Below are 11,581 nucleotides of genomic sequence, written 5' to 3'. Positions count from 1 at the left end.
GCCCTTATAAAACGGGTTGAGACGGGGGGCAACCAGGGTTGTTTGAGGAGGTACAGATAATGAAATATTGTGACACAGGGCAATTAAAGCAGCCTCTGCTGCCCACCTCCGCACATTAGACACTGCACATATCAGAGCAGCTGTGAAGTGCAGAGATAGAGCAATCCAGAGAGCACCAGCCCTGTTGGGATGCACAGCTGCAGAGCACATGCTTTCATATCAGTGCATGAACCTCATGGGGGTATTACTATTAACATTGCATTAGGCTTCAATCTCTCTCTTCATGCAGATAAGTGAATAAAGCATCCTATCCTATTACTGCTCTGTTCTGGAGGGGGGGTGGGGGGGGTGAATGAGTCCTGGCTTTTGCCAGGCACAATGCTCTCCTCCTCTTTCTCCTCCCTCCTCCTCCCTCCCTCCTCCTCTGTCTCATTATGTGGGGCAGCAGAGGGAGTCAGTGTTTGTGGGCCGGTTGCCGGGTAGATTTAGGGGGGTTGGTTGTAGGTTTTGGGGGGTTCGGTTGGGTCTGCAGGCGCTTGCTGTCTGACGGGGAACAATATCCCTGGCTGCACACCGCCATACATGCTGCACTGGGCCACTAATTAAACAAACCATTCTGGGGGGCTGATTTGATGGCAGCGTTTGGCAGCTCAGTGCAGGGCCGCAGATCTGGAGGTCAGATAGGAGTGCCACTGTGGGGGGAGGAGATGGAGAGGAGAGTATTCAGAGATAGAGTGTCAGAGTTGGGGCATGAGGGCTGGGGCAGCTGTTGAATAGTACATACAGACCCAATGCTTAAGAATGACATGAAGCATACTGGCCCAGAATGACATTGGAGTTTGTTTCCAAAAGCACAAAAGCCCCGGAAAGTTCTGAGTTTCCAATGAATGGTGGCTATTCACAAACTGTGTGTTCCAAGGGCAAAAGAGCACAGTGAAAAGCTGGATACATTTCTTCTTTGTTTTGTTCGGCTGTGACATGTGTATGGAATAATTACTTATAAGATAGTTTTTTGTTATTCTCTGTCATCTTTAGGTGAAATAATTGTCACAAAATCAATGGTCCACATAACAACCAAAGGTAGTTCCTCTATCACACACCACCACTCTAGTAAAAAAGTAGAACCCTGGATCTGAGTGAATCTTAAACAGCTATAAGAGACATTAGCAACACCACTATCCTCCATCCACTGCCTCTAAAGCTGCCACATGCAATCTGCACCCACAGGACTGATTAGAGGCAGTCCTCAGTGCACAACACCTAGAAATACACACCTTGAACATAGAAGTTAGAATCGGGTGCAAACTCAAAGTAACCAAGGTAAACTCTCTCCTAATCCTGCTGCAACATGCAATTGGAAGTCGGTATGCATGATGTGCACCATGGTCATAAACACTACAGGGACATTTGATCAATGTGTATAGTTGTGCCTAATTACCATACAAGGGAATAATTACGTCATTCAACCACATCTCAACTCTTAAGTGACTGAGGACATAAAGTGACAATTAATCATCAATGTATTATTGATCAATCAATCTGGTTACTTGCCATCTGATTAGTGACAGACACTACAATTGTTCTCCTGTAGTGCTGTGTGTTAAGGCACAGGCTCATTCTCTGTATGTTGTGGGTATGTGTGGAGGAGAGGTGTGTTAGGAATAGCAGATATGGGAGTCAATTCAGTTGAACCTTCGTAATATCACAGAATGGTTTGGGGTGCTGTAAAAACATACTACAATCCGCTGTCTTGTAGTCGTAGTATATATTTTTTAATTCATGTAGTTCTGTTCTTGCCTATTAATGTTCTGTATTATGTCATGTTTCATGTTTTGTGTGGACCCCAGGAAGAGTAGCTGCTGCTTTCGCAACGGCTATTGGGGATCCTAATAGAATACCAATAAAAAAACAAATACCAAGATAGACCTCTCACAGGTAAATGCTTCCAGTGGTCAGAATAGATGTGGGCCTGCAAGGGCAGTAGTTTGTACACAAAGACACCGCATGAACATGGACATAACAAGCCATGATGATACGTCAATTAGGATAGAACACAGTACATCAGGCCTATGGGATGTACAAGTGTTGGGTAGTGGTAAGAGCACCAAACACTGTGCAAGTGCCAACGGTTATTTAAGAATTATTGTTGGCAGACTGATTTGATTTAGTTTTTAGAATGGAGAGAACATTCAAGATCCAGAAATTACGCTCAACATTTTATTGATCATTTCGTCATACATGACATTTATAAAGTGAAACCCTTAGAAAATAACAAATATATTCATTCATTTATCTTCTTTCTTAGTTTTTGACAATCAGGATTTCAACAGTAAAACATTTTATGGAACAACAAATGCAATATATCTTAATTTTTTGTTTTTTATGTAATCAGGAGTTCAACATTGTAACATTTTCGATAATAAATTCTCATATTGAATGTCTAAAGTAAAACCTTCAGAGCATTACAGTACATTTCTTGTTTTCTTTCTTTTTTGAGTTTTTGTCATATTCAAAACATCTAAAGTGAAACCTTCAGAGAATTAAGACAATTCTGGAAAGTGGGAAACATTTCGCTGAATGCAACGGTGTTATGCTGCTCAGCAAGAAGACATTTTAAAAAGTCAGTTTTTAAGAATGCTTCTTCTTGGCACCGCTTCTTCTCCTACTGCGCGTGCTTCAACATGCGACGTTCACTCTTTGGAACACAGGATGCAGAATTTGCTCCTCCTTTCTCTCCAAACCTCATCCGCACAAAGAATGAGGGCCGTTTGTCGCTCTTGTGGCATACCTGACCTCATTCACATAAAGAATGGAAGTCATCTTGGCATGGACTGGACAAGAGACGACGAAATCACGGGGGCCCATTCGGGCCGGCCACGCGCTGCCTGGATCGGAATCCTCCTCAGGAGTATCCAGGGATGAGAAACAGTGTCATCCTGTAAAAGGATGAGTATTTCCTTATAGGATGAAGGTTTACAGCATCTCAAGAGAGAAGATCAGCGCTTAGGGATGGTGATCTCTGGAACCCAGTCGTTCAGACCGCGGCTCTCCTCACAGAACAGGTGCAGCTTCTCCAGAGCGGGGTCCTCCCAAGAACCATCAGCTGAGTTCTGTTGACAAACAAGAGGGGGAAGAAACATTAGTCACATGGACACAATTAATGGTTTATTAAATAGTTCAATAAAGTAGGTTTGAGTTTAAATAGTACATACCGTGATAAGACAGCAGTGGGCATCTTCATGCTGGCCAGCCTTGTCACCAACAATCTCGGCCAGGAGCTGCAAGTCGTTCACTCTAACAATGCTGATGTCGTTGTCAAAACAGTAAGACTGGATGAGGGTGAAGTGGATCTGGAGAGCAATGTCACACTCCCACTCCGCATCGGTTGCCAGAACACAGAAAGACACACTGTCTGGGTCACTGTTGAGATAAAAAAAAGAAGAAACTTCATTAGTCAATGTTATCATACAATAACACAGTGACTTCAGTAATGAGTAAATGTACAAATTTAAGAAATCTAAATAAAGTACAAATTCAGTACATAAAATACTTACTCATTCATTATTTTGGCACTCTCATAGACACCAACAGTGAGGTGATCCTCACACTGGGCAGACTTGAGAGCTTCCTTCAGAGATTTGCCAATAGCTTCCATTTTGAAGTTTGTAGAGCCTAGTTCGAGGAAATGTTGATAAGGTTTCAACAGAAGTGTGTTTGTGCTATTTGTAAGAAACAGCTAGTATTTATAGGGACGTGGCACACGCGCGTTTTGTGATTGGCTGCTGGGAGACAATGCACATGCGACCCCTAGCAGGCTCGTGCCTATAGACAAAATTTCGGAAGAAAGGACAGGGCAGTTTCCGTTCGATTGAATGGATGCAAATGCAGAACTCCCTGACGTTTATCCAACCCTGCACAAATCTGAATTAATTAATCCAGTACGGATTAATTAATTCCGATTTGTGCAGGGTCGGTTTGGATGATAAGATTATTAGCCTACTATAATATCCATACTAATCACCCATATCCAAGTGGCACATTTAAGTCTTCCAAACTACATAAAGATATCGCTATACTATCTAAATCTCGTCAACTTTTCTGGTGCATACTTCATGATTTAAATAGAGTAAATGCATGATATATCAAGTAGATTTAGCATACATTTAGCATACACCTTTATGTATTAAGAAAGATTTATGGAAAAACTCAATATTATTGTGTTACTTCAATATCCAGATAACTCGCAACTTGTAGGCCTATACAATTTTGCTGATTAGGCAAGTATTGGAGAACAGAATTGGCCCAATGTTCCTATTTGCAAACGATAATGGCACGCGCCGCTGTTTTGCATTTGTAAAACCATGGCTGACTTCAGGCGCGTGGCATCTGGAGATGCCTGTATCTCTCTCCATAGCAACAAGATCCCATCTGTCCGTGGGGGTGGGGGAAGGTGAAGGGGTCAACAAAGAAAACTTCTGCTGCACGATACAAGCAGAGATAAGTCGGCACATGCAGTGCATAATGGCCAGTGACTGCCACAGATATTACGCATAGCCAACATAAAACGTGTGTCTATAAATAAAACATTGTTAAAGAGTGCATTAGTAGCCTTGACTGGTAAAACGAACAGAGGCAAGCGCAATAGTTTGGAAATTGCAATATTGTAGAAGTCTCGCAGCTTTTCCTATATTATTGTATTGCATAATATACCCAAAGTGTCCTACACTGTGACCACAGTGTTTCAACTTGCAAGTTGCAAACCCAACTTCATCTTGCATGCCCCATTTTATTATTAGGCTGTGAACCAACATGATTGCTTCTACAAAATTAATAGAACGTTGCTATGCAAAGTAGTCTAGTTGAAGTTATCTGGTTGTTTGGCTAATTTGCATCTGCACAAAGAACTTTTGAGCCATGGGTCAATGTGCAGTAGGCTATGTCATTCGCCAGAGCGAGCCATGGCTTGAGCCAGAAACACCTGTCACGCGATGCTGGGGAGGGGGCCCCGTCTGGCAGATGTGCTTCTTCATGAACAATGCGTCCTATATCGACTTGCACGCGCCTGCCCTGTTGCCAAACTAGGTTAGGTTGAGCCTTCCAAAAATAGCCTAGTCTTTGAGCTGCTATCGGATGAATCAAACTTTGATCCAAGGAACCCTATCTGTTAAGTTTGTAAACTGTTGTGCATTAGGCTAACTTACTGTATTCAAAGCTATGGGTTGTTGTTGCCTGCAACATGGGCCATTTAAACCTCTCAACTAATGATTGCCTAATAATAAACCAATAATAATGAACTATTCTAATTGCTCTAATCATTTCGTTTGTTATGTTGTGTAGCAAAATAACATGATTTAATCAAAACAGCATATTTATTTATTGGGTGTGTTTATGCCCCAAAAATTTCTGAATGGTTCATTCTTGGGCTGCAACTCATGCGCGTGGCCTATATAAGACTACGTCTATCAAAGATTCATAGTCGTGAGTTTTGACCATACGCTCACTTTATTTACATTTAAATTGGATCAAAACTCAGACAACAGACTTTTTCTAAGAGCGAATGTAAAGACTCGCGGACAATAGGAGCGGCGCGCCACGGGGAGGGGGGGGGGGCGGCGGCGGCGGCTCATAGCAATAGTCCACCATCTGCCGCGCTGCTATCCACCAAACAATGGAGCTGAATCAATCACCGCGAACCTGTTATCGCGACCCTCTAATTACACATGCAGCAGTCCTATTCTAGATTATTTTATGCACCTTAAATGCCACCAAAATGGATACAATTTGACTAAACTGCCTAATATTCGGATTTGTGTGTAGGCTATTAGGCTTTACCCTGCAAATATAACTTGGCCTCAATGGTTAACGTGCCAGCTGCTCAACTTTTATAATTAATGGTATGGTAACGCATGGCTATAATCTTCATTGGTCCATGTGGCAAAAGTAAATAAATAAAAGTTCGGACAGCTGATAGCGATCACGTGGTCAGTATATTGTGCGGCACGCACGGACTCCTGGCACGCGCTGTTAATTTACATTTGTATTGAGAGGGTGATAATAGGAGTTTCTGCGAGCACAATAGGGTCCGTTTTTGGTCAGGCTCTACAGATGGCCATCCTCCACCTGCCCTCTCCTAACGGGGAGATGGTTGCCCTTCTGACACTTTACTTTCACTATATTATTGTTTGTGTTTGGACATACTTTCACCTAAAACTGAAACATACAGAATCTTAATCAGAGACAATTTGGGCACTTTTAAGCACTTTACAAAGTTTGATTATCCAATTGTTAATCTTTGGATTTTTTCGTTTCAGTAGGTTTATAGACTGATTTAATAAATTATCAAATGCATCTCCGAAAGCATATTTTGAGGCTATTGGCATTAATTAGTGTGTCATGTGAAACAATCAAAACTCAAGGAAATTTGTAATGCAAAATATGACAGCCAAAATCTCAATATATTGAGTTTAAACTTGGAGAGAATATTATCTAAATCCATCTGAAATAAATACAAACATTTTTGTTTTCGGTCGGAGCATGTCCGGCACAGAAAAAGACTTGCCATGATGCCTCCTATCAATCTGCCACGAGCCGTGGGACAATACAATTAGCATACTAGTGCGCCATTCAGGTCAACCAATCAGGGCGCTGCGTATTCACAGGCACCACTAGCCCAAAAGTATAAAACCGCACAGTCTCTTCAGAATCACTCATCTTTTCGGATTTACTCTCCGGCTATACTAACTCCCTCTCAGGAAGTTTTGGAATATTTTGCATCATCATGACTCTTGAGGAAGTTCTGATCCAGAAGCCCGCTGAGCGTGCCCAGTGCACCGGGAAAGCGCTGGAGGAAGTTCTGCTCTCCGCTAAAGACAACAACTGCCTGACTGTCGGTGTCTATGAGTCTGCTAAAGTTATGAATGTGTAAGTATGAGTTTCTTGAAATGCATATGTAAACTTAATTTCTATCTATGTTTGCTTATTTTGAAGTAATTTTGCATATACTTATGGTTCTTCTATTTTCTCTTTGCAGTGACCCAGACAATGTGTCTTTCTGTGTCCTGGCCACCGATGAGGAGTGGGAGTGTGACATTGCTCTCCAGATCCACTTCACCCTCATTCAGTCTTACTGTTTTGACAACGACATCAGCATCGTCAGGGTGAACAACATGCAGCGACTGGCCGAAATTGTTCGTGACAAGACTGGCCAGCTTGAAGATGCCCACTGCTGTCTTATCATGGTATGTACTATTTCAACCGAAACGGACTTTATTAAAACATGCAATAATATATCATGTTTTTAACTGTTCATTGTGCCCATGTGACTAATGTTTCTTTCCCCTCTTGTTTGTCAACAGAACTCAGCTGATGGTTCTTGGGAGGACCCCGCTCTGGAGAAGCTGCACCTGTTCTGTGAGGAGAGCCGCGGTCTGAACGACTGGGTTCCAGAGATCACCATCCCTAAGCGCTGATCTTCTCTCTTGAGATGCTGTAAACCTTCATCCTATAAGGAAATACTCATCCTTTTACAGGATGACACTGTTTCTCATCCCTGGATACTCCTGAGGAGGATTCCGATCCAGGCAGCGCGTGGCCGGCCCGAATGGCCCCCGTGATTTCGTCGTCTCTTGTCCCGTCCATGCCAAGTTGACTTCCATTCTTTATGTGAATGAGGTCAGGTATGCCACAAGAGCGACAAAACGGCCCTCATTCTTTGTGCGGATGAGGTTTGGAGAGAAAGGAGGAGCGAGTTCTGCATCCTGTGTTCCACAGAGCGAACGTCGCACGTTGAAGCACGCGCAGTAGGAGAAGAAGCGGTGCCAAGAAGAAGCATTCTTAAAAACTGACTTTTTTAAAATGTCTTCTTGCTGAGCAGCATAACACCGTTGCATTCAGCGAAATGTTTCCCACTTTCCAGAATTGTCTTAATTCTCTAAAGGTTTAACTTTAGAAATGTAATAATGACAAATGAATATAAAAAAGATAATAACTATTACACTTATAATGCTCTAAAGGTTTCACTTTAGAATGTTTTGCCTAACTTTTTCCAAAATATATCTTATTTTTACCTATGTTATCTATTTTTATGTTTATGCTTGATAACATTTCATTGTTAAACATGAAAAGGGGAAAAATGAATTATAATTATTTCAATGTTTTAAGAAATGTTTACAAAAAACGAATACCCTAATAAATTGAATGAATATTATATTTGTTGTCATGTGTTTTCACTCTCGTTATTAAGTTTGGAGGGTAGCCTATGCCTACTTATTTAAAATGGAGAGGTTTTTGGGTTGACAAAAAAATGTGCTCAGCAGGCGCTTAAGGGTGTCAACTGCTCGCTGTTGTCCCACCAGTAAAAGTCTGTTCTGTCCCTTTCTCCCTTCTTGGCTGATCTGCATGTGTATGGGGGCGCACAATAGCAGAATGCGCTCTGTTGTCACATCCAGCAGTCCGCACAGAGGGATTATTGTCTGACCGGCAGATGTCTGTGTAGCCACGCCGTGCCATCTGCTGCTTTCTGCAGGTGAGGCCGGACAGGGGAGGAGTCGAGGGTAGTTTGGGTGCCTAAGGGTCCGGAGTAGACTGGTTTGGGGAGAAGGGTGCAACTGCAGCCCACAATTCGGGGCATTCCTGCATGTGGGCATTCCTGCCTCTGCAGCAACCCCTCTTTATACTTATATTGGTCACTTTTTTTTCGGCAGGAGGCGGGGGGCAACACCATGTGCTAACTAGCAAGATAGCACACGGTGTCACTAATTAGCTAGCCGGCACGGTTTCCTCAGGTACACAGCAGGCAGGAGGCGGGGGTGACACTGTGTGCTAACTAGCAAGCTAGCACACAGTGTCACTAACTAGCAAGCTAGCACACAGTGTCACTAACTAGCTAGCTGGCACACAGTGTCACTAACTAGCAAGCTAGCACACAGTGTCACTAACTAGCTAGCTGGTTAGGACCAAGTGTGGCTCCATCCTCCCGCCTGCTGTATTAGCGGGAGGTGGGGCGACCGGTAAACAGTGTACTTTGCCCCGCCTTTCGGGCACCGCTTTCCCGCAGTTCTGTTAACAATGGTGAGGGCAGGTGTTCGGCAGGCGGGAGCGAAGGACAGTGTCTACAGGCAAAAAAACTCAGATAATACTTTGATTTTCCTTTTGACCCACATTCAAAAGTGTTTGTCTGTGTGGGGGGCTGCAGTTGCACACTATTGGGTTTAGGGGTTTAAATAGGGGGCTGACTATCATCTGGTGCTCTGCCAGCTGCTATAGGCTATTGTTTACATGGTGTCTAGCAGGACACTGGTGAAACTTTTGTAAACACTTAATACAAAGAATAGCAGGCCTAACTTTGCTTTCATGAGGTTTATATTTGACCTCCACCTGCTTCAAATTAAAAAAACCTGCATGAATGTCAATTAAGTCTTTATTGCGCTTTATTTAGAGCATCAATAAGTCACAATGGTTCCATTTGGTGGTTGAATATAATACAGAGACAATCACCTGCACAAAATAAGTCTTCTCTAAGGGCAAGAAAAATCACAAGACAAACAAGCATACTGATTTCAGAGACTATCGATGTTTCATCAAACAACCAAAGAGTTGTCTAAAAGCAATGCTCTTTCAGCACATTCTTCATATTTCATGCGGTCTATTGTGCTATGAATAAAAGTATATAAGTATCACTTATATACGAAAAAGGGTGCTTTTTAAATTCATTTTGATGGGACTCATTATTTCATCAGGCACTTTTACACCTCTATTTCAGATTCATAAAAGATTACCAATAACAATCTTACTTTGTTAGAGACATCAATCCTTCATGACCAGCAGTCCAATATTTCAGTATCTGTACGTTACCATAACTGTTCATCTACAGAGGTTCCTGTGTTACATTCACACAAAACACATTTTCACTTTCATCCCAAAGTGCAATAAAACATTTGTAGCTGTATGACCCAGACAGAATTTTCAATGGATTAAAGCAGGCTTTCAAGGTCCCATGTCCAGGCTGGTCACTTACTGAAGGACACATAACCTGGAGGAGTGCATCAGACTTCTGTAAGCTCGGAGGCCCTCTCTCTTAGGGTCCCGGACCAACCCTCCGACCACAGGCACAGTCTCAGCGCCACGCCTTTTCTGGGCGCGGTGTAAGAGGATGCGGTAAAGTCCAGTGATGGGGCTGCGGCTGTCCTTGCCCTCGTTGTTGCGTATGTGTTCCATGTTGACACCCAGCTCCTCCAGGGAGGCCCTGATCTCCTCCTCCTCATCATCCAGCTCCCCAGGCTCTGCATCCGCCAGGCGCAGAGGGTTGAGGGGGACCGGTGGCACCACAGTCCACGGGTACTCCACAGGAAGCAGCCAGTCACAGCCCAGCATCTGGTCCACCGCGTAGCGTTCTGCTGGCACAGGCTTCAGGATGCCCCGAATCAGCCGCTGGCATGGGCCTGGCACCCAGGGCGGGAGGGTGTAGACCCCCTCTATAACAGCGAGCCTCAGCTTGCCCATGGTGTCGGCTCGGAAGGGCATGGTGCCAGTCACCATGAAGAAGAGCAGGACGCCCATGGCCCATACGTCCACTGGCGGCCCCACGTAGCACTCGTCTCTGAAGAGTTCAGGCGCGGCGTAGGGGGGAGAGCCACAAAAGGTGTCCAGGGTGTCACTGCAGTTGGTGACCCTGGTGCTGAAGCCAAAGTCAGCCACCTTCACACAGCCATTACAGGTGTACAGTACATTCTCAGCCTTCAGGTCCCGGTGGATTATGTTTTTGTCGTGCTGCAAACAAAAACAATAGACATACTGTATGAAATAATTTGATGATTGAAATTGACTAAAATAATATCTTTATATCAAGAAGCTCTGTACTGGACTGTAATAAGACCTGGGATCACATTGCTGATTCTACAGTATATGTGTATTCAATTGAATGTTACGGACCATGTGTTTGATGGCGGATAGGATTTGTGCGAAGGTGATCTTGGCCTCAGCTTCTGACAGCTTGCCATCGGAGCAGATGTGTGTGTGGAGGTCCCCTCCCCCGGCATACTCCAGCACCAGGTAGAGTCGGCTGTGTGACTCCACCACCTCATACAGACGCACCACATTGGCATGCTGCAGGGCCTCCATGCTGGAGATCTCCCTGGAGAGCAGCCTCTGGGCCTGAACATCCAGCCGCATCTTATCCAGCACCTTGATGGCCACCTTATCTGGGGGAGAGAAGGTGAGAGGTGTTGGATCACTTGAGACAGGTGTTTTTCTCAGTTCATTTTCAACATGCTTTACTGTGGTGGTTTCACAGTCACACTAATGAATTGCTATGCTGTTAGCATCATTGCATGGATGATGATACCAGCTGCACTGATTTATTATTGATGACATTTTGCACGGTCAGCAATGTGGCCCTTGCCTTTGGTGAGGGAGTGGAAGGCCATTTTGACGTGGGAGAAGGTTCCAGAGCCGATCTCACCACGGACCTTGTAGAAGCCAATCCTACGGCCCACGATCAGCTCCTTGATGGTCTGCTCATCCTGACACATTTTGGTGGTGAGTTTTTCCAGAGGGCTGAGGCATGGTGGCGGGGTATCCTCCT

At 44.0% G+C, this 11,581-nt stretch overlaps 3 protein-coding genes across 3 annotated transcripts; 1 reads left to right on the top strand and 2 right to left on the bottom strand.

The window, feature by feature from the left end:
- Window positions 1-2,203: 2,203 nt before the first annotated feature.
- On the bottom strand, window positions 2,204-4,114 carry LOC106563369 (growth arrest and DNA damage-inducible protein GADD45 gamma-like). Its single transcript, XM_014128870.2, has 4 exons — window positions 4,110-4,114; window positions 3,555-3,719; window positions 3,213-3,420; window positions 2,204-3,110 (listed from the first exon to the last, which is right to left on the bottom strand). Exons 1-4 carry the CDS (start codon window positions 4,112-4,114, stop codon window positions 2,997-2,999), a joined length of 492 nt encoding a protein of 163 aa, XP_013984345.2. The 3' UTR covers window positions 2,204-2,996.
- A 2,578-nt stretch (window positions 4,115-6,692) lies between these two features.
- On the top strand, window positions 6,693-8,206 carry LOC106563370 (growth arrest and DNA damage-inducible protein GADD45 gamma-like). The gene is made up of 3 exons (XM_014128871.2): window positions 6,693-6,921; window positions 7,031-7,238; window positions 7,356-8,206. Exons 1-3 carry the CDS (start codon window positions 6,779-6,781, stop codon window positions 7,467-7,469), a joined length of 465 nt encoding a protein of 154 aa, XP_013984346.1. The 5' UTR covers window positions 6,693-6,778; the 3' UTR covers window positions 7,470-8,206.
- Window positions 8,207-9,430: 1,224 nt separating this feature from the next.
- Window positions 9,431-11,370, bottom strand: LOC106563371 (serine/threonine-protein kinase NIM1-like). The gene is made up of 3 exons (XM_045688885.1): window positions 11,328-11,370; window positions 10,930-11,273; window positions 9,431-10,767 (listed from the first exon to the last, which is right to left on the bottom strand). The coding sequence occupies exons 1-3, from the start codon at window positions 11,368-11,370 to the stop codon at window positions 10,012-10,014; spliced, it is 1,143 nt and encodes a 380-aa protein (XP_045544841.1). The 3' UTR covers window positions 9,431-10,011.
- Window positions 11,371-11,581: the final 211 nt, after the last annotated feature.

Source organism: Salmo salar, chromosome ssa11 (assembly GCF_905237065.1).
Source record: "Salmo salar chromosome ssa11, Ssal_v3.1, whole genome shotgun sequence".
NCBI lineage: Eukaryota > Metazoa > Chordata > Actinopteri > Salmoniformes > Salmonidae > Salmo > Salmo salar.
The sequence above is the reverse complement of the archived record's forward strand: the minus strand, read 5'-3'. Positions and strand labels throughout refer to the sequence as shown.